Below are 27,758 nucleotides of genomic sequence, written 5' to 3' on the forward strand. Positions count from 1 at the left end.
ATGTGTTTGTTTTACTTGATGTATTTTATCAAGTTTACTTTCCTTCATATCCTTAAAAGCGATGTCTTACAAATCATTACATTCTGTATTTAACTGACATTTTATACACCCGGTGTAGCTTTAGCTTTATCCTTTTGTCCTATAGTCCACTGTTTTTAACTCAATATATATCACAAATTTACAACAACAGTCGTCTTAACACACTTTATGGTATAGGTCAAGACCCTGCAGTATTTGAAAATAAAGCCCAGCAATCAGACAAAAAGTTAATGAGCAAAAACCTGGTGACAGCAGGGAGAAAACAACTCCCTTTTAACAGGAAGAAGCCTTAGGGAAGACCAGAATCAGTCAGGGGCAGCTATCTGCTGTCACCAGTTTGGTTTTTCTTTTAAACATATGGTACTTATCATCAGTATCATTACTAAATCTGGTGCGACACTCACCCAGACCATGTGATGTACAGTGTAGATGTCAGAGTCACCCATGTACACTCGGATGGCTCTCAGAGTAAAGCCATACTTCTTTCCAGCTCTGTGGATGATGATGGCAGGTTTGACATTAGTCACAGCTGGAGACAGGTCCCGGCTTGGTGAAGAGTCTCGTGATGATGGATTGGATGACAGTGAGTGGGGAGACATCGGGCTGGCCAATGGCGAGGCGCCATGATGGTCTTTCAAAAAACAAAAAAACAAAATAAAAAACCCAAAACAAAACACAAAAACCACACAAAGAACAAAACATGACAGATTATACCTGATTTCATGTAGCATGGTTGCAGATTCATTCTACTCTAGTGCAAAGGACAGCAGCTGTCCACAATAATTCAAAATACTATGACCAAGTTAATGCTGTTCATGTTGTCTTTTTGGTTTTAAGAACCTAATTTTTTGAATGTTTGAAAGCACCTGCAGGAATCATCAGCGACAGCGTTGTAGCCGAGGCCGACTTGATGACCTTGTTGAGCGGCCTGGTCGTTGCGTGTCTGTCTGCATCTCCAGACAGCATGCGATGGCGAGCTCTACGAGCTGCCAGGTCACTGATGGCCTTTGGAATGGAGGGAGAGTCGCTGTCTGCTGCAGCTTTGGCACCTCCGCTGGCACCACCGTTACTGCTGTTGGCACGTTCGCACGCATCGCCTGAACTGCCTGCTGTATTCACATAGGAAAATTGAGGAATAACACCAAAAGTAGCAAATTAGGTCAGACCTGAAAGCTTTAAAAGATGTGGAAACAATCTTTTTCGTTCATATTCATCTTCACATTTGTAACTTTTTCATGTGACCCATTTAATCCCCCTAAAAACAACAAACCACATTAGTACTATTAGCATTAACATTTTTATCTTAGTATATAAGGTGTTTAAACTACACTGACGAGTGAGTGTGGCTTTGCTCAGTTGGCTGGAGGTGGAGCTTGGTGTGGTGGGAGACTCGTCGAGCTTCAGCTCTCTTTCCACTGGAAGCTCTGGGATGGCGAGGGGCAGCTCATCACATCGCAGGCCCCTGACTGCATTTGGGCCAAGCAGGCTGGGACTCTTTCGACTTCCAAGTGCACCTTAGAAATCAGCAAATTAGAGGCACAAATAAGTTACAACTTATTATATCTTATTACATCTTTTTTTAAAAATAAATAAATAAAACATTTATGAATAACTTCTTTTGGGCTAAGCTACTCGCTGTGCTATGTGTACTGGACATGCACATGAAAGAGCATGACAGATACAGCATATTTATCAGAAGAAACTGGGGGATTTTGTGGCAGGTAAATGCAGGAACTGGTAAAAATTAAAAACTTCAGCAACAACTTGTAGGCAGTTGTTTGTAGACTGTGCTGAAGGACAGTTTTGCCCTGAAATTTGGTTATTTCAGTTTATCAGAGCTAGCCTTTCTTTACCTTGCCCTTGGCCTCCTTCCTCCTCTGAAGAGATAGCAAAGCGCGGCATCTCAATGATAGCAGAGCAGCAGCGTCTCCTGACTGTCAGGGGTGGGCTTGAATCACTCTCTGTGTGGGAAGACTCAGAGACTGACAAACGCTTCCGCAGGCTGTAAAGGTGAAGGACAGGACAGAACAAACACATGAACAGCTACTAAATAAAGCTGAAAACATCATCATCATCATAATTTTTAACTAGAAATAAAGCAAAAAGTACATAAACCAGCAAACATGCTCACTTGGGGCATGCAGGGGAAATTTGGGTAAATACATATGGCCCACAGCCTACTGTGGCCGCAAGAACTGGCATGAAATGTGGGGCCCAACTGGACGACAGTGGGACATACCCACAGTATGCCCATTGTTTATGTGTGGGTTTCCCTACTGGAGCCACAAAAGGGCAAAACTGCTATGGACCATGAGCAGGCCCGGGGCCCACGCGGGTTTTTGTCAACAAGACCACACAACCCCACAGCTCACCCACAAATACCCAATGTGGATTTGCACAGACATGTCTGCTCGGAAATATCTGTTGTCTTTTTTGTAAATGAACTCACATCTCTGGAGATCCCACCATCCAAGATCGATCTCTGGACTTGAGTCCACTCAGGCTGTCGATGCGATCTCCTCCCTCCTCACTGAGGCTGCGTTTGGTGGGAGGAGGTGTCCTCTTTTCCTCATGCAGAGACAAACGTTCCATGCTGCTGTACACCTATAAAAACATTTCTCTGCATCAGACATCATCTTTAGAGCAGAGACTCTTAATCCTTTCTGACTCTGAATATATATGCAATGCCAAAATCTTTGATGGTCCTCAGGATCAAATGGTAAGCTGCCCTGGCATTAAGAATATCCTCCAAGTGTATCAGTTCAAACACACTAAAACAATCAAAAATATGTTAGTATCTAATATTAAATTATCAAAAGGTCATTTATTTCACTGATATCTGTCATTTGAGGGTTTTGGCTTATTTACTGAGCATAACCTTCCAAATAAAGATCCAGCTGATTTAAAAGTACAAGACATGGATGAGTCAATGTGTACCTTGCTGAAGCGAGGCGAACAGGAGGAGAATTGTCGTATCTCCACGTGTTCTTCATCATTGGTATCGTCCTCCTCCTCTGAATCCACGTGGTGGTAGCGATCAGAACGAGCTGAGACAGACACATGTTGGTTGTGACGAGACTACATGACTTTCAAACAGTGAACAATTTCTGTAAGGCACTGGCAGACATACTGTCAAAGTAACTGGTGTCATCCTCTGACTCCAGTTGGGGGATGAACTCGGCTTTCTGTCTTAGCAGGCTGTTCCAGTCCAGATCTGTGAAGAATTGGTGCTGCTTCACCTCAAAGGCACTTCCTGTGGAGTTGAAAAATTAAAGAGAAGATAGAAAGGATTGAGATATATATGGTGGGTAGGTGATGGGGTGGAGGTGGAGTGGGGAACACAAGCATCAAAGAACAACCTACAAGTTAGCAGAACGCATGCTGACAGGGTCTAACTGAACATCTACAAAAAAGCCAAAGACAGTGATGCGGAACACAAAAAGGCCTCTGAAACATGGGAAGAAAGAGAATTACATTCCAAAATAAGTTTTTCACTATATACTACCAGTCAGAAGTTTGGACACGTCTTCTCCCTTTGCTTTGATTACTGCTTTGCACACTTGGCGTTCTCTCGATGAGCTTCATGAGGAAGTCACCTGAAATGGTTTTCCAACAGTCTTGAAGGAGTTCACAGAGATGCTGAGCACTTGTTGGCCCTTTGGCCTTCACTCTGCAGTCCATCTCATCCTAAACCATCTCAATTGGGCTTAGGTCAGGTGACTGAGGAGACCGGGCCATCTGGCGCAGCACTCCATCACTCTACTTCTTGGTAAATAGCCCTAACACAGCCTGGAGGTGTGTTTGGGGTCATTGTCCTGTTAAAACATAAATGATGGTCCAACTAAACAGAAATGGGATGTTGCTGCAGGATGCTGTGGTAGCCATGCTGGTTCACTGTGCCATTCAATTTTGAATAAATCCCCAACAGTGTTGCCAGCAAAGCACCCCCACACCATCACACCTCCTCCTGCATGCTTTACGGTGGGAAGCATGTATGTAGAGACCATCTGTTCACCTTTTCTGCGTCGCTCAAAGACACGGTGAGTGGAACCAAAGATCTCAAATTTGGCCTCATCAGACCAAAGCACAGATTTCCACTGGTCTAATGTTCATTCCTTGTGTTTCTTGGCCCAAACAAATCTCTTCTGCTTGTTGGTTTTCCTTAGTAGTGGTTTCTTAGCAGCTATTTGACCATAAAGGCCTGATCTGGGCAGTCTCCTCTGAACAGTTGATGTGAAGATGTGTCTGCTACTGGAACTGTGTGGCGCTTATTTGGCCTCTAATCTGATGTGATGTTGGTGATGATGGACTGTCGTTTCTCTTTACTTAGCTGATTGGTTCTTGCCATAATATGAGTTCTAACAGTAGTTCAATTCTACAAATGAACCCTGACAAGGAACACTTGTGAAGTGAAAACCATTTCAGGTGACTACATCACAAAAGTCAAAAAAGCAAAGAGTGGCAAAGGGTGGTGGCTGTATCTACAATGTAGAAAGCAGTGAAAACAAAGGAAAACCATTACATGAGAAGGTGTGTCCAAACTTTTGACTGTGTAGTAACAGTTATTTCTACATGACTAAAATGATAAGGGAGTTGAGATGAATGGGTTCCAACACAATATTGCAATTTCACACAGCGGCAAAGGCAACGCTACTGATTTCTTTGAAGGTTCAGCAACCAAAGCAGTTTTACTGACACACTGCCAAGGTCAAAATAAAAATCTGTTTAAATAATTCACACAGGCACACCAGCACACTCCTATGGTCACATACATTTCTACGTTTTGTCTTGTCTTATCTTAGTGTAGCACTTCTTTGTGGTAATGTTTATCTAATTCTTGAAAAACTCTTTTGCTTTACAGTGCATTACCTGTGCCCAGTCTCTCCAGAGGATTTTGTCTTAGCAGCTTGGAAATAAGGTCCTGTGCATCCTGAGGCAGAGCTTCATCCCCCTCAGGCCAGATGATCTCATCTAGCACAGCACAAAGACATGCACACGACACTTTGATCTTACTGAAATGAGTCTGTATTCATTTAAAAGAACAAACAAACAAACAAAGATCAAATTCCCTCGATTCTCAGACTTTTGTCTGACTTTTGTCTACCAGTCAACCAACATTATCCAACAATGTTGGATAATACCTCCCATCCACTCCATGACACGCTGGTCAGTCACAGGAGCACGTTCAGTGAGAGACTGAGATTACCAAAAAGCACCACTGAACAACACAGGAAATCACTCCTGCCTGAGGACATCTCTTTGTACAACTCCTCCACTTAACACACTGTATACTGCAATAGCTACACCCTTTTTGCACATGCTCTTCTTTCTTATTCAGCTATTTATCAATAAGTGACTTTTGTGTGTGTGTGTGTGTGTGTGTGTGTGTGTGTGTGTGTGTGTGTGTGTGTGTGTGTGTATATATATATATATATATATATATATATATATATATATATATATATATCTCAGAGGTGTGGACTCGAGTCACATGACTTTGACTCGAGTCATGTGACTCGAGTCCACACCTCTGAGATATATATATATATATATATATATATATCTCAGAGGTGTGGACTCGAGTCACATGACTTTGACTCGAGTCAGACTCGAGTCATTAATTTTATGACTTTAGACTTGACTTGAAAAATGTTCTAAGACTTGTGACTTGACTTGGACTTTTACACCAATGACTTGGGACTTGAATTGGACTTGAACCGGTTTACTTGAAAAGACTTGATATTTAACACGCATATTATATAGAGATTGAAAATGTGACGTCATTCACGGGTAGAACCGCAAAGGATTCTGGGAACTCGTGGCAAGCGGTACTAGCGCACGCAGGCTTTCAATTGAAATCAGTCACACAGCGATAAAAAGAAACACAAAAATGTCAAGAAGCTGTTGTATTATTAACTGCAATAGCCGGTCGCATGACAGCCACGGGAAGCCGACGGGTAAAGAGATCGGTTGTTATCGGATTACCTCGTTGAAGAGAAATTGTTCGAGCCAAGTTTCCGAAGTAACAAAGAGGCGACGGATGGCCTGGATTGCAGCCATTCAAAGATCAAATATAACGTCCCAGAACACTCCAGCTCACAGGTTAGTCTGCTCCAAGCATTTACACAAAGGTCAGTCTGCTGTTGTAGTTAATACGTCATTTTCATAACATAATTGGTGATATAGGTTACAAGCAAGTCTGGCGCTGAACAGAAATTGTCGCGCTATGCTCCTTTATTTATTGTGCATAAATAGTGAATTGTCCTGACACAATATTGTGTTTCGCTTCTGTTATTATGGTACACTGACAAAAACATACTTTTATTCACAGTTTAAAACAGGTTTTTTGTATCACTAATTGCCCAGTACGATTACAGCATACTACAGTATTATTGTCACTGCTACATTTCTGTGATGCTACCAGAAATTATTTCCACTACTAATTAATTACCGTTGAGCTCAAAGGTTATATTAATAAACGGTTAAGGAATGTGTATTTATGACGACGATTTGTGAGACTGGTAAACTTATGATACGTACGATGGTCTTTACTTTCTACACGGTACATTTCAAGGGCCTGTACCCATCCATCGGTAAACTGTACCTGGGCTTGTTGCAGTGACCGGAAGTTACTAAACTTCATGAGTGTATGCACTCACTCCAAGAACCGTATGATTATAAATATGCATATAAATATGCTAAGATGAGATAGCTGACTTCATCTAACTAGCAAATGTTGTCCAGGCTACGTTGGTGATACAGTTTTTTTAATGTGTATGATATTTTTGTCATGCGATTTTAAAGCTGGTCCTACAACCGCATCCAAGAATAACATGCAGCTTATCTCAGAACTGTCGGTGAAAATTATTCTTGGAGCTAAGTTTAATTGAGCTGCATTTTAAAGAGGTGCAATTTCACAATTTGTGTATATTTTCTAAGTTCACTATTTTGTCATGTGTTGAGAAAAACACAGATTTTAAAATTACATGGTCTAATATTTACATTTAGCATATAACTGCAACATGCTTTTTTTCGCTTTTTTTTTTTTTTTTAAAGACTCGAAAGGACTTGAAATTCAAAGTTTCAGACTTGTGACTTTACTTGGACTTTTACACCAGTGACTTGAGACTCGACTCTGACTTGCCTGACATTACTTGAGACTTGACTTGAGGATAAAGACTTGAGACTTACTTGAGACTTGCAAAACAATGACTTGGTCCCACCTATCTATCTATCTATCTATCTATATATATATATATATATATATATATATATATATATACACTGTGTGTCTTTGTTACTGTTTGTACTGGAGCACTGTAACCAAAATAATTTCCCCTAGGGATCAATAAAGTATTCTGATTCTGATTCATTCCTGTTTGCAACAATAACGACACTAACTCTGAGCACTAACCTGTAAAACACTAAAAGTATAGATCAATCAAGAGTCACGTCTTTCATGACAGCCCTCTATCACCACTTTGTATTAATGTGGGCAGAAGTCAAGAAAAGAGACGGTGCGATCAATACAGGTTTATGATTATTGATTAGGCCTATCATCTAAGGGAATTCAAAAGGGGAAAGGAACACAGCAGAAATCATAATTGATTTTAGTCCTTACAGAGAAGCCCGGGATCCTTTACTGCAGAGCTACATGTAAACATTTCTGAAGACGTCTGCCGTTCTCGCTGAGGCTGGGAGTCAGCAGGCTCAAATGTTTATTATTCTGATTACAAAGCAACACCGTTATTAGACCAGTAACTACACAAAGGGTTTAAAGGGTTAAAACCCACATCTGCATGGAGTGACTTAATACTAAGGTGTTATAGGGACATCGAGCATTGAGTCCTTAATGCTAAGTCTGAAGTTCAGTTTTTAAAATTTCACACTTATTGGATTCTGAACTTCAACAGGTAACAAAGGAACAAACAGTCAGGCTGCTGCCTCCATTTCTACATGTTCATATTTCTAAAGCAGAATCACTGTGGCGATCACGTCTTTGTGCTGCTTTTTAACTGTAATTTGTGTTACTGACTTCATGTCAGTAACACATGAAGTCGGAAAGGAACTGAAATTGCTAAAGTCTAATCAATGCCCATCCCTAGTGATGGATTGATAGATTAATGTGTATTATATGTTTTTATCTATTAAGTATGAATATGTAAGTGAAAGCCAAATGACACTATGCATGTATTTCTTCTTGTCCCTCAATTCTTGTTCATTGTGATGATCATCATTAACCGTCACCCTCTTTCTCTTTCAGCCTTACTAACCACCGACTGTGAGGCTCACTTATGAGCACATTAAGCTATGGGAGCCTGGCTGACTCTCCTCCTCTACTGCCCACCTTTGTCTTTGGTTTAGTAAATTATTCTTGCATTATTAAAAACCCTTTGAACTACAACAACTTTGTGGCACCTTATATATTGGGATACTCCTGATTTTACAAAGTACAACATTAATAAAAAGCAATGAGCAGGTGATGTACTCACCACTGATAACCTGACCAAAGAGCTCCTCTGGAGTGTCTCCGAAAAAGGGAGCGCAGCCCACCAGGAACTCATACAGGATGACTCCCATTGCCCACCAGTCCACCGGCTTGCCGTAGCCCTGACGGAGAATCACCTCGGGGGCGATGTACTCTGGAGTGCCACAAACCTGCAAAAGCAGAACGTTAGCTCAGCACATGAAAAACACACACACAAAGGTATTTATTCAGTTTTGTTAAGGAAAGACAGGCATAACTTCTGGGTCTGAAAAGTGAAGCCAACACTATGCAAACATGCAAACACTGCCCTTGGGCTTTGTCTCTGTAAAACCTTTCTGCTGAGTTTATCATACATACGGAATAAAACATCAAATTCATTTTGTAAACTGACATAATTCAAAGTTTAAGAAAGGAATCGGGGGTGTGCTCACTGACTAACAACTTCTGAATGACAAATGTGAGTGTGCAGTTTCACAGTCAGTCATAACATGCATGCATAAGCCTTAAAAAGCTCATACCTGTTTGTCCAGAAACTCCCGGGTGTCTTTCTCTATGTGTCCTTCATACAGATTTGTGGTCAAACTCATCAAACCGATTTTAGAGAGGCCAAAGTCCGTCAGCTTGATGTGTCCCATAGATGTGATGAGAAGACTGCACGAGAGAAAATTGAAAGTTTCTGTCCAGACAGCAAATGTTGGAAAAACAGTGCACTATTTCTATTAGTTTCTAACCTTAGTAATAACAATAATCAACAAAATCATAAAAAAGAAAACACATATGAGCAACTTATGTTAAAGTAATTACTGCGAAAAAACACTGTGAACAAGGCTTCAGACTGCTCCAAACACTCGTCATGGTGCAGTGTGATGTGGATATCCCTATTTTAGTTATCTGAGTCTTACTTGTCAGGCTTGAGGTCTCTGTGCACGATGCCATAATTGTGAAGATATTCTAAGGCGAGGACAGTTTCAGCAAAGTACATACGAGCCATATCCACAGGCAAGGCTCCGATATTCTTCAGGAGTGTGGCACAGTCGCCACCTATAGATGACACATGAGAGTTGCAATATTAGACAACATAATACTACTACCACCACTAATGACAACTAGTAATTATCTTACCCTCCACATACTCCATCACCATGCACAAGTGTCTCCTGGTCTCGAAAGAACAGAACATTGAGACAACAAAAGGGTTCTCAGCAAATGTTAGTATGTCTCGCTCTACAAAGGCCTGCTGGATCTGGTTCCTCAGGATCAAGTTCTGCTTGTTGATCTTCTTCATAGCAAATCGTTGCCTGGTCTCCTTGTGACGTACGAGAAACACAGCCCTACACAGGACAAGAAAGGTATTCAGGTTTTACAAAGAACTTAACATATATTAAAAATACAGACAGAGAGATGGGTTGAATGCTGTTGTACCCATAGGCTCCATTACTGATGAGCTTGATATTTTCAAAGTCCTCCTCTCGAGGGGTTTTGGCTTTAGTCTGTGGTGATCCTGCTGGGACTGTGGCTACTCGAGTCTGAAACACAAAAGCAAAAAACATGAAAGGTTTTCAACCCAAAGAGAAGAACCATGAAAAAAAAATCTTTACTGTATTTTCATAAATGATTAGTAAAATTCACCCTTTTGTATGTTTCTGAATCTACAAGTTGCTTGAAAAGTGATTTCAAATTGATTAGATGATTAAAATGAAAGTCAATTAAACTGCTTACATTTTTGGTCTACTTTCACAGATTCCTATTAAACACTCCTTCATTGTATACTCACGTCAACTGAATCATCTGTCTCTGGGGTTTCTGGGTTTCCACTATCATAGCTGCTGAGCTGAGTCATTTCTACAATGAGACACAAGGATCAATGACCAGGAGAAAGAGGAACCGAGGGGGGCAAAGAAAAAGACAGTAGTTAACCAGTTAAATAAGAAATATTTGATGTTTGCTGATGTTACCCTCCAGAGGGTCCCTGGTGAGGCCCAGCTGGCTGATGATGTATCGGGGAATGTCAGACTTAATGCCCTGGCCTTCTTTTGCATGGCCTTCAGCTGCTTCCAACAAGTGGTAGAACTCCTCAGGATCAAACTCCTGCAAAGGAGGGAGAGTGGAAGGAGGTCATGAAGCAGGAGTGGCATAAAGAGACAAATCAAAGCTTAAGGTTCAAAATCAAGTAATAACAGAATGAGAATCTATTTCTTTTGGTGCCAAAATGGTTCCTACAATCTCAGCTGTGTAAGTTGTTATGAAAGCCATGACACATGTGAATTTAAACGGTTGAAAGCCTTGACCTGTCCAGACTTTTATTAGCTGTTCAGTATTTTGCCTTGCAATAATAACAATAAACAGTAACATATAATATGAAGATTCTTTGTGTAGTTCTGTATCTGTGATAATTCTCCAGTAACGAAATATCATAATTTAGCACAAAATGCTCCCGTCCTGTTTGAGTCTCGACATGGAGAGAAACAGAAATTCATCTGGTTATCTTATTAGATCAAGATATTCAACTCTGATTTAAAGTGAGTTGCCCCAACAACAGCGCTGCACAGAAAAAAAACACAATCTAAACCTTCTGTGTGATTCTAAAGCAATCACAGAGCGAAGACTTGGACGGTGCTGCAGACGTACAGGATGTTTTGCTGGGCAGAAACTTCTGTGTCCTCTGACTAAGACAGACTGCCTGATTATTCCCTTCTTGTGGACACACATAAACACTTCCTGCGCCCTCTTGTCTCTCTGTGCTTTCATTTGTAAAAACCCATCCTGTTCAGTGTCACAGCTTCAGCTGTATGCAATTAGTCAAAACTACTGATGTGAGGACTTGGGAAACCTCCCCTCTTGTCCTCCTCTTCCTCATCCTCTACTGCCCCTCCAATTATCCCTGTCTTCTGCACTCCACATCTTTCTTTCTTTCCCCTTTTCCCATTCTTTTCCCTAATGTCAAACTCCTGGGCTCACCAATTGCTGGTTCCATCTATTAGGCTGAAAATGCGAACCATCTCATCCAGAGATACAAATTGAGAACCGGTTCTTGTAGAGAACTAGTTCCCAGTAGTCCAATTCCTTGGAATTGTTAGCCTGTCTGCCTATCGATCCCACTTATCGGTTTTTGCACTCGCACTACAATCCGCTGATTTCAGTTCACGTGTCAGAGGAGGAAAATAATGACACAGTTTAGAGTGTGGATACGGACTTTTTTTTATCGTACAAAAGGATGAGATAAATGTTAAAGTGGAAAACTGCTTCCAGGACAGAAACAACAACATTATGCTGCTTACACACCTATGTATGTATTTTTTTTAGTTTGTATGTAATGGTGGTGACTCTCAAAACAGAGCCAATGAGAACCTAATGACAATCAATAAGTGATATCAATAATGGAATCACTAAATTTGTACCAACTCCCATCCTTAATCTCATCCCAAAATCATGGAGGTCCTCTGAGAGAAGTTTGAATAGGTGACAGACAGAGAAAGAAAAGAAGCTCTGCTGTTGTCTAAACATAATGTTGCTGAGAGGTGTTAATGTGTGAGCATGTGTGTACATTAGACTGTTTTGAAATACCCATAAATTGATTTATTGGCTTAAATTTCCACCAAGGAGCAGAAAGCTCTAAATTGCATTTTTCAAGCGTTTATGGAGCGAATCTGAACAGTATGAAAAAAACAATTCCAGTTAATACTAGTAACTGAAATGCAAAAAGGACTCAGTAGCTGTTGAGGATAAGCAAGCAAGGTAAGGTTTGGTGAAAAAGGTGAATAAGCTTCATATTTAAATAAAAAATTAATTAAAAAACATCTGGAAGGTCTGTGAAGGTCTTTCTTACCAGACACTCGAGCAGACGTGCGGGCCGGGCGATTATGATCATCAGCTTCTTGACAAGTTGTGTGACAAAGGTAACCTCTATGCTTTCAGAACGCTCATGAGCCTTAAAGAGAACACAAGAGGACTCAGGGTTAAAGCAAAAAGTGTACAAAGAACAATTATTACAAATATTCTCTGCGATATTAAATTCAAATAGGCAAGAAAAAAACAATAACAACAAAAAAAAAAAACAGCTAACAAACAAACAACTCGTATCTGTCAGGACAGGACAATAATTCATCTGTGTGAACTTTGATGACCTTGCACTGAATAGAAAACGTCTCTTGTGCTGGATTTGTCCTTCATAAACAAAGCAGAACAGCCATGAGGATGAACAGATGGTGGAGTCCTTCTTTCATTGACACCTGAGAGGTAATCTAAATCAGAAATGACCTCTGCCTCACTCCTTCGTATCCACCATGAAATGTCTGCCAGCATGGAGACAGAGCAATTTACTCAGCAATCCGTTGTAACTGACTGGAGATGCAGCTGGAGCAAACACTGACCCCTGGAAAGAAATGGGGTGGAAAGAAAGTGCATCTGTGTGTGTGTGGTGACGAACCTGCCACTGTAACAAAATAAAATAATTAAAGAGAAACTGTGTACATGTGGTTTCATATGTGCACATTTATGAATGTGGCATGTATGTATGTTTTTATAATGTATGTATGTGTCAGGCGGGGTAACACAGGGGAGGCGGCTGCTCATAAACAAAGCGTGGCTGACAGGTTGTTGTTTGTCTGACAGATGCAGAGGGCCCGGGGGCCCCTATAACCCCACCACCACCACCACCCTTGAATTATCTCTTGAATTATTTATAACTGTAATGAAACCTGGAGGGAGGGAGTGAATATCTACTGTATTGGTATTCAACTATATGTATCTAAGTATAAAGGAGATGGAATATTATGTATGTGCGTGTATGTGTGTGGTTACTGTAAGGACCAGCGATCGGTGGTAACGCACAGCTGAGGGATAGGCTCCCCCTACATAGAGACTAATTATCCAGAGACTATGTGAGAAAGAGACAGCCGGCATATTTTAACACTGTGTGGTCAACATGAAGTGACTCCCTGGTGGGTACACAGCATACATACAAGTCCTTTAACATCTTGAATCCACATGCACAGTGTGATCTAATTTATAGATTTTAGTGTATTACAAATTTATTCTATTATGCTAGAATGACGTGGATTGGACTTTTATGTTTGGTAAATGCATAGCGATTAACCATGCTAAGCGATACACACAGTTATTACAACTGGTGCCAAAAACGTCATCTTCAACATCCTTTGTCTTCATCAGCGGAGCGCTGCTCGTCTCGTCAGAGAAGAAATTAGATGAGCATTTCACTTATATTGAAAAAGATCAACTAATTTTCATTAACAAATTCAATTTCTTGTGAATCATCAAGGCTGGTGTGAAATGAATACTGTAAAACATGCTATAATTCAGATTACCAGTGAGTAAATATACTTAGTAAGACTTAATTAAACTAATTTAATCCTAATTTAAGAGTGAAATCCAGGAAATGCTGGAAACTGCTGGCAGTGAAAGTGGTCTCACCAAATGTTTACGGACTTTTTAGGTTCATTTATTTATTTTAACAAATGGTACAATAACTGTTTTTGTTCAACTAAGCTTCAATTTTGTTTAAAGGGAAGTACATGTAAGTACATATAATTTGGCAGTATCTTATTGTAAAATGTTCACAACCTTAGCTGCATTTCTGCAAATATAATATAAATAAATTATATTTATGTCTTTTTTTATTTTAAAAAAATGCAAGTTATTTTTAAGATCAGAGGTAAATTCATTAAGTCTAACAGAGAGACGTGGGGATCACAGATAACCTAATACAACAATATCACAATACATGGTGTACAGAAATGATGTCATCACACAGCAACACTCAGTACAGTGGAACAAAGTCACAGATCCCTGTGAGCTGCTTTTCCTTCACTTCAAATTCCATTTTCTTTGCTTTTATTCATTTGAAAAGTACCACCACAAGCACTCATGAAAAAGTGAATGTGAGATGTTTAAGAATGATTGAATGTGAATTTCTGGTGTTAATTTGGTTCAGTTCAATTCAATTTAATTTTTTTAACACCATAACATATGGAAGAAAATATCTTTTTCTCATGCTTAACAGAGAGCATGCATCATTTCCTCCAAGCAGGTCACAGTTGTACCTGAATTCAGCTAAAAGACTATTAAAAGCAGGTGTTTGCAGCTGTGTATGGCTTGTGGCAAATCTGTTGAAGGTTCAGAGTGAAGGATGGACACTTAGTGACAGATCACTGGAGCTGAGATAGCTTTCTACAACCCTCTGCCCTCAGGTGACCTCCAGGAGTCTAACAGGGTCTCCCAGGGGTTCCAGCAGAGGATGTCCTGGATGGAGGTTGCCATGGTGACCGCCAGACAGGTCACTAAGGCCTCGTGACAGGGATAGATGACCGAGAGGAAGTGAGTATGAGCCAAAGAAGAGGGGTGAAGGTGGAGGACAGAAAAAAGACAAGAGAAGGACAGGAGGAGGAGAGTTTAGTCAGCCTCCTGTGAATTTTGTAATGAGGTCATGACACAAGGAAAGGAAAGAAAGGACACCAAAGAAGGGGATAAGGAATGATGATAAAGGAAAAGGACTGATAATTGCAGAAACCAAAAGGTGTAGGCTGGTAAAAATGAAAAACAAGGGGAAATGGGTTTACCAAACCAGCTTCTCAAAAATGAGAAAGGCTCATTTCTCAAAGTTACTCTGCAACTGGCTCATGTAAAGTGCAGTGAAGCATAGTAAAAAGCCACTGAGAGAACATACAAACTATTATTTTTGTTACCGTTATTCCTGTAAAATTACAGGGTCAGTTTATCAAATGGCAAGTTTCTGTTGAGTTTTGTCATTTTCCAGTTTCAGCTGATTAAATTCCACTTCACTCACGCTCACTGAGTGGCACACAGAAATCTCACTACAGGGGAAAGTGAAACCATCAAGCTTCACGCAGTTTGTGTTTTTAGACTTTTCTACGGTGTTTCTCTGATTTTTAAGGGAAACAGGAAAAGTTAGACAGGCAGGGTTGAGATTGTTTTAATATTTGCATTGATGGGATAGTAGCTATACCGGACAAAGGATGTTGAAGATGGAGTCACCAGGCAGAAGGAAAAGAGGAACCACAGAGAAGATTCATGGATTTAGTGAAGGAGTATATGCTGAGGGTTGGTGTGACAGAGGAGGGATAGGTTGAGATGGAGGGCCATGGAAGAAAAAGAACGGCTGATTTATTTTAGTGATCAAGTTATCTGGGGATAAAAAGCCTTCATTTAAGGTGTTCCTTTTGGTTTTTGACTCACTGGATCTGTGATGGTCAGGTCACCTGTCCAAGGCGTACACTTCGCCCAATAAAGATGGCATTGATTCCAGTTGGATAAGCAGTTAAGATGGACAAGATGAATGACATTCACTACATCAGGCAAAATGATCAATTTTGATGTAATTATATTTACAAATATATTGAATGAAAAACTAGATTAACTCTCTGTTGAGATCTCTCCTGTTAAAATAGTAAATACCAGATAATGCATCACCTTTCTGAGCTGACTTTTGAGCCAACAACAGCAGCATTTGGGAAGAAATTGCTCACAAAGTCGCACTTAATGCCACAAAAAACTAGCTAGACTCAACTTGCAGATAAGGGGTAAGAATAAGACGTAGGCTCACTTGTCTTTTATGAACCTTTCAAAGGTTTTGTTTGTAGAACAATTTACAGTTACAAGCTACTAAAGCCAGAGAAAGTAGTGCAGGCAACTCCTGAGGTATGACATCAGATCAGCAACATTCAGTTTACCTTCGAGTCTGATCCTCAACAACAATGTAACCGAGTCTCAACGTCTCAATAAAGCTACACTGAATCAAACCGAAATTGACTCAACTGTAAAGTCGGCATCTGTCCCTTCCTCCTCCCAGCAGTCCATGAACACCTTCCACTCGCTCCTCCTTATCACCTCCTCCACCTCCTCTTCTTCCAGCCTCCTCTGCCACGAGGTGCGATACATGTCTCGGACAAACACCCACAAAAATTACGTGGAATTCCCATAAATGAAAGTGCTGAGGTTGCCTTCACACCTGCATCCACCTGCTCACAAATTCATTTTCTGAGCTGGAGGTCTGCTTCACCTGCTGCTGCACTTGGCTATATTACAAAAAACAGAAGAAAAAAAAAAACAGTCTAATGTCGCCTAATTGGTGATGTCATCATTCAGCCCGCATTGCTGCACTGCCATCTGAGCTGGGAGCGCTTCTCCAGATGTGCACAACCCGAGTTCCTCGCACCCTCCAAAAGACTTTGAACAGGCTTCATGCATGTACATCCACCTCCCCTTTCCTCTGTGAACCTGCTGGCCAATCGAAAGCAGAGGAATCCCCTCCAATCCTCAGCCATCCCAAAACCTTTCCACTGCACCTCCTTGCGTCTGGGAGAGTCATCCATCAGTCCCCAGTGACCACTGAAGTGTGAAATTAAAATCGGAGAGCGTGTGTGTGCTTGCCTGCATATATGTGTGTGTCTATGATTGAGACATCTTGTGTTTATGTGTCCCAGTAGAACAGAAGGTCAATAAGAGGCCTGTGGGAGCCACAATATCACACCCTCAGGCCCCCGAAAACTGAGCTAATAGAGATGTCACCACCGCTCACACATGTGTAAGTACATTTCTGTGCTCTGTCATGTTGATATTCGTGTGTAAACGGACACGAGGTAATTTTGTCACACCAAGTGAGTAAATTTAAATTGATTGACAGAAATATACAAACTGTTTATGAAGGAATGTGTGAGAGCCCAGGAAGTCTTAGGTCTGTAAGGAACGGCAGCCTCTGTGCATTCATAAGACATGTAACCATACTCGCAATGAGTGAACAAAGGTGTGTGTCACACTGTAAGTTGTTGCACAGTAAACCAAGCATGGCTGGGATGGTACTATACATGTTGTGTCTTTATTTGTGTATTTTTAAAGAGAAGAAAATAATGAAAAGAATTAAATAATTAAAACATTTAGAGGTCTCTAGAATCAACACTGCAGTCTACACCTGGTCAAAAGTGTCCGAGCTGATTGTTGTGTGTCTGTTTGTTTGTTCTTTAGAAGTGCATGAGGAACACAATTGGAAGCAAATGAAGTTCTTATATTTAGATTGCTCTTACACGCTTTATTCAAAGGAATGATTAAGAATTGGAAGCAAAAGTGGCTTATTGCGGGACTGTGAATAAACTTGTGAATCAACTTACATCTTGCAGCAGCTTCTCCAGATTCTCCTGGAGTTCGTAGAAGTAGCGGGAAGTGATGAGGTCCTCTCTGCTTTTCTCCAGGCAGTCTCTGGACAACTCTATAAGCTGATGATGAATGAAGCTCAAGACCCCGTCGGCCAATGGGCAAATCTTCTCTGGGGCCGAGGAGGCAAGCAGCTCGGCCAGACGCTCCTCCATTTGAGCTGTTGCCTGAGGGGAGGAGGCGGAAGGCAATTACAGGGTGGGGAGAAGGATGAGTCACACATAGGAACGCTCATGTGAGACACATGGAGAGACAGTAAACGGCACGGCTATAAGATAATCTCATATGGAAGGGAAAATCCCTTCTAATTGAAAAATTAATTATTCAAAAATGATGTTTGATACAGGCCTGAAATAATGTACTCAATGAAACACTAAACTTCTAGTCTTTAGCATAATACATCATCTATGTCACAGTAATTGAACAAATACTTAAAGGGACAGGTCGCTGTAAGAAAAAAGAGAAATATGGAACAGAGACGAACGCTGATGTCACATATTAATAAGAAATTAGAGTATTTTATTTCAAAATGCTGCTCATACAGCACTTACTGCAGCTGCTTCATTGAATAAAAACAACTTGCAATAATATTTCAGTTGTGTATAAATCCTGTATTAAATAGAAAATAGAAACAAAGCAAACGCATCGATCTCTTAGACTTCATCAGCCAGATGATTGGACAGCATTTCTGGATTTTTTTTACGCATGTGCATATCTCTGCATGCTGGAGTCTTAATTTGCACTTGTGGATGTGCAGCCTTACTGCACAGTAATGAACAACATCTTTTTTAAAGCAGTGCTGCATTAGGGCTTGAAAATATATGCTCATTTTGAATATGTTCTTAGCACCAATTTATTTAACTACTGTGGTGCATCTATTTTGTTTTTTTTAAGTTATGTTCTCCACTCAAATTCAGACAAATGCTGCAAAATTGATGGTGCTGGATAATGAACAAACACATAGCAATCCAAGTCTCTCTAGACAAAGAAATGAGATATTTGACCAAGTCAATGACCTGATATTAGCCTAATAGAGCATGATTTTCAGTTGTTAAACTGACTGCACAAAGATTCACAAACATGCAGCAACTAAAGCTGGCTGAGTAAAGGCCTAGCAGAGCATCTCGATGGAGGAAATGCAGCATATGTGATGTCCGTGGGTTCTAGACAGCAGTTGTTGTTTTTTATCCACTTCTTAAAAACAATCTTAAAATATTGAACTACGTATAATGCAATTTACATTCTTTAACAGTTAACTCAATATATTAGCAACACGTCATGAATTAAAGCTGAACGTCTACGCTTTAGAAACATCTTGAAAGACCGATTTAAAATCCACCGGGGTGGTGTGCAGAGGCAATATGACAAAAACTGTGTCAATGATGAAAACCTAAAAAACACAACTAATATCAAAATACCATTGTTGTTTTTATAGGACTGCTTAAAACTGTATTAGTGGCTATAGAGATGAAATGTGTTCATTGACTAACTTAAGCAGAAGGTGTCTGAGCCCATGCACTTATTACAGAATCAGGTATGTTTTTGATGTAACGCTGCAGTTCAGCACTACTTCTCAGCGTGCTCCCTTGCTCACAGAAACATCTGTAGATTCTTCTTCTTTTTTTTAAATACACTGTGTACTAAAGATGATGAAATCCCCAAATTCTTGCAGTTGTCCAAACAGTAGTGAACTCTAAACATTTTTAATTGCTTGTTGTTTGGATTCTAGACCAACTTTGAAAGCAAAGACTTAAACTGAGGTTCTTGCATTGTTGTTCTTTTGTTCATCCCTTTTTTTTTAGCACTTCCTTTAGTTTCTTTAGGAACTGTGTGTCAGTAATACAAACCTTTGGGAATCTCTCCTTGTACACATGGTTCATCATCATAATCTCATGGTCAAAGGACACAGGAGAGCGCCCAGGGCTGAAACAAAGCAAATGGAGATAATCACCAACTGTAAGCCATTAAAGTCTTAGCATGCCTTTAGTTAAATGTGCTGACAGGCAACAATTATTTTCAAAAAGCTGTTTAACATATGCTTTCCAGGACAGTCACACGTTACTCTTGATGTAGCTCATCAGGAAATTGTTCTGTGTATACTGTGGAACCAAAAACATGAGCATGTGATGCACAAACACTAGCATTTGAAGCCAAATACTTGTGAGAAGGGATCATGTGAGCATCCATAAATAATTCAGTACATAAGTCTACCTGTTCACTATGTCAGAATTAATGATAGTCATGGTCCTCTAATGTATAAAGTAGTAGACCCAAACTTTAAATCTCCAGATGGTAAAAATGAATAGAATTTCTTTAAAGATTCTCTGTAACGTACATAAAAAGCACAAACTAGGATAAAGCAAAGACAGATTTTTTTTTCTCCACAGATGAACATTTAGAAAAGTTCTGGTGCTCGTTTGTATTCTGAAAAAAAAGATCCGCCCTGTCAGAAACAGGCCCGAGGAAACCGAAGTGACAGACAGGCTCGGTCAGCTCAGAGCAGAGGGGAAGAGAAAAGAGATGGTGCTCACACACAATAACAGGACCTGGGGGTCTTCATCATACGTGCATCTTCAGCGGTGTCAACCGAATACCATGACATCCTCTAGACTCACATGGTTGCACACACTGAGCAGCGCAAAGGTAACCCCTCTGGAGGCTGGCAGACCAACGGACAGCATGTGTGCGTCAGTAAAAAGCCAGGCATCTTCACTACTCGTCCAGCTCCGTGCAGCGAGTCTCCATTAGTCCTCGGGGGGTTTTCATGCCCTGACAGACTGACAGTGATGTCTCCTTTAGTTCATACTAGCACCAACAGTGGACTTCATTTTCTCTGTATTGTGCTTCTCCAGGGACTCATCCCTTTTCTTATTCTATCATGAACCAACCCCCACACCTGACCTCTCTCTACAATAACACAAAACAGCAACAGCAGCAATACCCTTGACCTTTCCATGTCTCACTTTCACAATATGAGATGATGACAGGTAGAAGGCAGTATGTGTGTGTATGTGTTTTAGTCACGGAAGAAACATTTAATTCTGAACAAGGCTTTGATAACCTTCGGTTTCATTTACTATCATATATGAAAGTGAAAACTGCTTTCCAAACGATGAGCATTTTAGGAACTTTAGGAATCTGGCACACAACATATCTTCATCTGTTTTAAACCATTAGTTTGGTTGTTATTAACTGTTCCTGGAATGATTTTAAATATCCTTCTTGAAGATACAATGAAGAAACACGGCCATAAATTCAACTGTTATTAAAATTGTCTAAGCTTGCCTTTAGTGTTACTCAGAAACAACTTGAATACATGTTTATTACGAGAAGGGTGATGCCAGTGTACTTGAGCACACTGGATTTTAAATTCTGCTCCCTCTTGTATGTAAATGGTCTGAGCAAAAGGAGGAAAATTAATGAAGGCATCTCTATAACGCAGCCCACTTCCATCCATTCATCCATTTATCCATCCATCAATGTACATCGACATCTATGGTCAATTTAGCAAGCGCTAAGCTATGTACAGGGTGTCTTTTGTCCTGTTTTCCTCCCATCACCCCCAGCCTGGCTGGAGTTTTGTCTCTATTATTGTAGGGTCTTTACCTTACAATATAAAGCACCTTGAGGTGACTTGTTAAGATCTGAGGTTATATAAATAAAATTTAATTGCACTGAGTGTATATTTCCTGTTTTTCAAGAGGCCTAAAGTGACTTTTTATTGCTCTTACAACTTAACCTCATAAAGGGTCATCACATCAAGGGGGTAAAACATTTTTGCTAAACTCAAATATAGTAAAATATCTAATTTTACAAAAAAAATAATTATTTGACCTGAAGGCCAACCAACAAGTTACTTGTTTTTAAAATGAATTGAAATCTTAAGAAAACATTAAAAAAGGAAGTGCAGAAAAGACACCTCACAATTTCTGCAAACTTAAGAGACTTAATATGACTGAGGTTACAAACCTAGCAAACAAACACAAAGACATTTTAGCCACCACACATCTGTTAGCATGAGTCACTGATAAACACACAAATATACCCGTGCACACAAGCACATACATGGTGACCTGTACCATGAGGTAATGCTCTGAGTCATCAACCAGCAGCTCAAAGTCCAATTACGAGCGTAATAGGAATGAGAACAGCCTGAACGTGACAAACATGCTGAACGTCATGAGCGCAGTTTATCACGCTGACAGATGACCACACACACACACACACACACACACACACACACACCCCGCTGTGAAAAAGTATTTGCCACCTTCCTGATTTCTTACTTTTCATTGCATATTTGTCATGTTTCAGATGATGAAACAAATTTTAATACTAGGTAAACATAATCACAGCAAATACAAAATGCAGTTTTTAAATTATTATTTCATTTATTAAGGATAACCTTGGCAGCAATCAAGCAATTAAAAAAAACTGGTAAAAAAACTGGTAAGGTTTGTTTTTTCTTTGCTGTGCAGGAAGTTTGGCTCGGTATTTGCAACTTTTTTTAATTCGGCTACATGTGAGGGTTTTATGGTCATGAGCACCTTAATCAATCAAATTAAGTACAGACCCCTCCCTTTACATATTTTCTGATCCAACTCTACGATAACGATTTCAAACTTAACTGAAAAGGACCTCATCCTTCCTTTTCACTGCTTCATTGTGAAACATCTGCAGGGACTGTTGAATTTGTTAACAGCTTAAAATTGAAAAAGCTAGAAGGAAGATGTGTTTTCAACTAGTTGATGAAAGAAAACTGTCTTTGTGACATAACGGCACAGCAATAAGACAGAATTCGGGTTTACTGATGCTTTACAAAAAGAAAAAGGCTAGAATATCTGTGCACGTACATGACTAACAAAGGCAATTGTTAGTCATGTACGTCAATCACCTGATGCGATAACATGTTCAACTTTAAGCACTTCTTTAATGTCCGTGTGCCTTTAAGGAAAGAGAAAATCAATCAAAACCTGTAGCTCTGCCACAGGGCTCAGTAAGTAAAGGAGGTGGAGTTTGTCCAAAACAGCCTGAGGCACTTTCTTAATTTTCACAGTATATCATTGGTGTCTTCTTTGTGTTCTTCTTGTTGGGCGCTCATGCCTGTGAGCAGCCTGAGCAGATATTAAAATAAATCTCCCATTCAGTGTGCGGTAGCGGACGCCAGAGTGAAATCCTCTGGATGAATAACATAAGAAAGCCAGACAAAGGCTAATTAGAACCTGGCTATATTTCTGCGGTAATGGGAAATAAAAACTGCCTCGCGGCAATCCCTGCGAAAATCGTCTTAGTCATTACTCTGAGAAATGACCTTGGAGAAGAGATATTGGAGCAAACTGTGGGACACTTGTTTTAGTGTGGGGCTGCAGTTCGAAAGTTAGCACTTATACTTTCAGAAAGATATGAAATTTGATAATTAAAACATTGGGTGAAGGCCCATTTTCTTTCTAAGTGGTGCCACATGTGACAAAAGGCACTCAAAATGCAAAAGAGCTGATTTCTGCAGAGGATAATTGAAGTAAATCAGATGAGACAGGGAATCAGACGGTGATGGTGAGGCTGGGGGAAGGCTGAGGTGAGGTGGGAGGAGAGATGATTGGTTGGTGTGTGTGTGTGTGTGTGTGTGCGCGTGTGTGTGTGTGTGTGAGAAAAAGAGAGAGTGAGAGAGCGAGACAGAGAAAAATAACATTGCTGCTTCACAACTGAGGCGTCTGACTTGGGGAAATAAGACGCCTAATTGAGCGTGACAGAGAGGGGGGGCACGTTGTGCCTTCACCACCAAAATTCATCGATGATGTCATTAAAATCCTCCAAGCTAAAACCTAATGAAAAGATAAAGGAACAGTGAAGGTATGTTTGTTTAGTGAATCCTAAAACAGTGGTGCAAATTCTTTTCAAAATTGATGTAAAGTGTAATTTCAGTACTTTGTCTTCATTTACTTTCTGGCTCTGTTTCCAGTCACGAATTTCAATTTGTGTTAAGCTGCTTAAACTCAACTATTTAAAAAAAATAATTATAAAATATTTTCTAGCTTTTTGTGTTTGCATACAGCCTTTCTTTGGAAGTACACATTTCATCTATAATCCGCAACTTGTTTCTATTGCGTGAAATTCGTTAAAGTTTAAATTGTCAGATAAATTAGTCACCTACCATTTCTGACTTTGCTGTTTGCTCAGCATAAAAGCACCAGAGAAAAGTCTGGACACACAGTGTAGAAAAAACACTGAAGAAAGCAAAGCTGTCAGGTGTGCTGATCCAAGCTACTGCTAAGATTAAGAGCAAAAGCCCTCTTAAGGCTTTTTGAAGTGCAGTCTTAAAAACAGCAAAATACTGTTATGAAAAAGGCTCAGAAAAAGAGGAGCAAAGAAGGGAATCAGTGCCTGCTGAGTATAAGCTCATTGGAGTTACCAGCCTTAAAAAGGTGTGGGCGTCACAGAGATGCTCCCCGGAGATTAAGTAGTGCGCACCTCCCCTCATCAGTTGCTGTGTCTTTACCAGACACTGAGAAAAAGAAGACATGGTTTCTGCCTGTGACATTCCCACCATGAATCATTTAGAAGGAGCTGTTATTGTGTGGGGGCTTTGCTAGTAATGGTCAGATTTAAGCCGACACTTTAGTGGCAACCAAAAAATCCTGCAGTGACACATAGTCCACCTGGTTTGATCTTAGTGGGACCATCATTTATTCAGTGAGCCAGGCCACATCTTCAGGCTCGGTAAGGACTGTTAAAAAGGAAGCAGCAATGATGGAGTGCTGCATCAGTTAGCTTGACCTCTACACTCACCAACAGAAATGGTTGCAGACTGTAGAGTGAAAGGGAAGGAGACAAGAGCTGCTCAGCCTTGAAGGAACCCCCTCAGGTGATGGAAACTGTCCAGGTGATGACTGACAGATTGAAGAGTGTATAAAACTGATATGAATTAAAAAAAAAATGTTTTTCTGTATTTAAACATCCTTGTTTACTACATAAATATGAGGTATATATATTTTTTGTTTTAGCTATGATGTCTTAACAGCCCAACAATACAAACGGATCTATGATCCTACTTTGCTTCTGCAAAAAATGAAATTAATAAAGAAGCTAGAGAATGACAAAAACAATGGTGAAGGTCATTCCTTACAACAGAATGATAAAATCATGATCATTCTATTATATATTATTGCTTTGCAGCTCATGTTCACTATAATGCCTCTCATCCAAATACACATACTCTTCTTCTCTTGCTCCTTCTTTTGTCTGATGGGTCCAGTCAGTGACTCCAGTTAATTTCTTTCATTGTTCTTCTTCTTTTATCTTTTTGCGTTTCCTTTTCAAACGTTTAAACTGCATTTACTCCTCACATTATTACTGCTTTCTGTTGGCTATTCCTCTGAACTTGTAGATTGTCTATAGACTGCTCATTAAAAGCTTTTTAATGACACTCACTGCTGGTAGACTAATATGATGTCAGGGTTTTGCTGAGGCTCACTCCTCCTTCATACGAGGGGGGCTGACAACCAGCCACAGTTGAAACACTTTTCAAAGTCACCTCAGAGTAAAGTAACTTGCTCACAGTCAGCAAGTGCTCTGTGCTTGTCAGCTCTTCTTTTATCTCTGATAGAAGCAGGTTGGTGCTAAAATGTAACATCTGAGATCTTTTTATTTCATTTTATTTTCTGACTGGAGAGATATCAAGGTTACATAGGGACACTGTTGATGGTGGATTACCTGAGATAGCAAACCACACAAACACACACACACACCACTAAACACAGCGGGAGTCTAGTGTTGTGGACTTCGGGAGGTCCAGAGAAGGTCCACTGCCAGTTCAGATAGAGGGGGAGGAGGTGGAGGTGGTCAACAAGTACAAGTACCTCGGGCTGTGGGTGGACAATAAACTGGACTGGTCATGCAACACAGAGCACCTGTATAAAAAAGCCCAAAGCCGACTGTACTTCCTCAGGAGGCTGAGGTCTTTTAACATCTGCAGGAAGCTCCTGAGGATGTTTTACCAGTCAGTGGTTGCTGGAGTACTTTTCTATGCTGTGGTGTGCTGGGGGAGCAGCACAGCAAAGAAGGACTCATCCAGGCTGGAGAAACTGATCAGGAGGGCTAGCTCTGTGGTCGGCATGAAGCTGGACACTCTGGTGACAGTGGCAGAGAAAAGGACACTAAAGAAACTGCTGGACATTATGGACAATGCTGGGCATCCTCTGCACACGGCCATTAACAACCAGAAGAGTCTGTTCAGTGACAGGTTGCTTCTCCCCAAGACAAGAACTAACAGACTTAAAAACTCCTTTGTCCCACACGCCATCAGACTGTTTAACTCCTCTCTGGAGGGGAGAGGGAGGGGAGACAGGAGGACAAAGGAGGGGGGAACAACTAAGCTGTAGTGCCTCTGCACCTCACTGTACAATACCTTGTGCAATACTTTTGTAAATAGTCAACAGTGCAATAGACTCAATACTTGAAATGTGCAATTCACTTGTATTTTTATTTTTTTATTCCTATTTATTCTATTTATCCCCTTTGTATATTTTATTTATATTTGTCTCTGTATTTATATATATGTGTGTGTGTGTGTGTGTGTGTGTGTGTGTGTGTGTGTGTGTGTGTGTGTGTGTGTGTATATATATAACAGTTCTGTAACTGTAACTTTGGTCGTTGCTGTGCTTTTTTTGGAAGTCGAATTTCCCAGAGGAACCCACCCGAGGGATTAATAAAGTTCTATCTTATCTTATCTTATCTTAATCAGATACACACCATGTAACTTGGTATTGCCTGCTTTCATCTCATAGGATGAAAGCATTCGATATCTATCCATAAAGAAACAGGGATAAAGATGAAGGGGTCAAAACAAGTGTGTGATACAAGGAAATTTTAAAGAGGACTGATACAGAAAATCTGTAGATGATAGGATGAGGTGAAATCTGAAAGTATCTCTTGACAACCAGGAACAGAAATAGAATCACAAAAAAGCAAAGATGGCTGGAGACGGCCAAAGACAACGCAACACCGACAGAGCTACAGTTTGACAGGTGAGTGTCACAGTGAGGACTATTCTCACTTACACCTGTCATGGGTAAGTCAGAGGAATATGTGTGACCTTTTTAAGACTGACAAATACACACACAATCTGGGTCTGCTAATGTTTGTTCATCCTTTGTGAAATGCTATTTTAGTGCTATGCTGTATTTAAAAATCAGACCTCCACAAGTGAAGGGGCGCAGCAGTGTGAGCCTCCTCTACAGACCAATGAAGGCCCAGCAACTTTACACTCAAAATGAGCAATCATCATCCAGGACTGACTGATAAAGCTACGTTGCATCACTTTTTCTGACACAAATTGAAGGTGAGAAAAGCCATCTCTAGATCACGGGACAGAAAGGATACATTTATGAGATTACTTTTAAATTCAAGTACTGACTTGATCTGAATGGTCTGCACCTACAAGTGCAAAAAGATCTACATTGTTTGTAAAATTGTACATTTTACAAAGACATAATACTGGTTGATTAAGCTGAGAAACTATACTCCTTTTTGAAAATTATATGCTCCCTTTGAATGTAAAACAAAATTGAGAGAGACATGTTTAGCAGAGACATGTGTTGCATCAACTCTTCTTTGAATAGCAAGCAGGGTTTGTGCGTCTGGGCCCTACAAGGGTTTTTCTTTTGCAGGAAGCCTCTAGCAGCTATAGAAAAAATGGAGGGCATTTGCTTTATCGTTCATTTCTGCTTTCCGCTAACACGTAGGCTGGGTTTCATGTGGCATTTTGCTGGATCCAATCAGAGTATATCTTGTGAGCTAGCCCAGAGCTCCTACCTTAGGCTGCGGGACCGTGGTCTCATGGCGGGGGAGCGTCGTCCCTCCTCATCTGTGATGCTCTCAGAGCTGAAGTGTTTGGTAAGGAAGTGCAGCTCGTCAGGTGTGGGCTGGAAGGGCAGCTGGTGCAGCTTCTCCTGGGATGAACAGGAGGACTGTGAGAGGAGGAGCACAAACGGAGCATAGATTACAACCAGCACTGAAGCTACAGTGAGGAGTTAGGCCGGAGCTAAACTGG

The 27,758-nt window shown here is 40.4% G+C and overlaps 1 protein-coding gene across 8 annotated transcripts in view; it reads right to left on the reverse strand.

The window, feature by feature from the left end:
* Nucleotides 1-27,758, reverse strand: part of mast2 (microtubule associated serine/threonine kinase 2) — a gene marked incomplete at its 5' end in the record, with an annotated part of 143,244 nt that overhangs the window by 9,383 nt on the left and 106,103 nt on the right. For 6 of the 8 annotated variants that reach the window (XM_082509672.1, XM_082509675.1, XM_082509671.1 and 3 more), the window contains 19 exons: nt 444-670; nt 906-1,148; nt 1,374-1,553; nt 1,893-2,041; nt 2,489-2,643; nt 2,977-3,086; nt 3,170-3,292; nt 4,909-5,010; nt 8,532-8,697; nt 9,046-9,178; nt 9,430-9,568; nt 9,650-9,858; nt 9,950-10,053; nt 10,302-10,369; nt 10,483-10,615; nt 12,354-12,455; nt 17,668-17,877; nt 19,558-19,633; nt 27,521-27,675. In XM_082509672.1, the coding sequence (XP_082365798.1) occupies nt 444-670; nt 906-1,148; nt 1,374-1,553; nt 1,893-2,041; nt 2,489-2,643; nt 2,977-3,086; nt 3,170-3,292; nt 4,909-5,010; nt 8,532-8,697; nt 9,046-9,178; nt 9,430-9,568; nt 9,650-9,858; nt 9,950-10,053; nt 10,302-10,369; nt 10,483-10,615; nt 12,354-12,455; nt 17,668-17,877; nt 19,558-19,633; nt 27,521-27,675 (2,784 nt within the window). The remainder of the gene's footprint in view (nt 1-443; nt 671-905; nt 1,149-1,373; nt 1,554-1,892; nt 2,042-2,488; nt 2,644-2,976; nt 3,087-3,169; nt 3,293-4,908; nt 5,011-8,531; nt 8,698-9,045; nt 9,179-9,429; nt 9,569-9,649; nt 9,859-9,949; nt 10,054-10,301; nt 10,370-10,482; nt 10,616-12,353; nt 12,456-17,667; nt 17,878-19,557; nt 19,634-27,520; nt 27,676-27,758) is intronic. The other 2 variants (XM_082509670.1, XM_082509669.1) reach the window with 2 other exon arrangements.

Source organism: Aulonocara stuartgranti (genome assembly GCF_965226115.1).
Source record: "Aulonocara stuartgranti genome assembly, chromosome: 17".
Lineage (NCBI taxonomy): Eukaryota > Metazoa > Chordata > Actinopteri > Cichliformes > Cichlidae > Aulonocara > Aulonocara stuartgranti.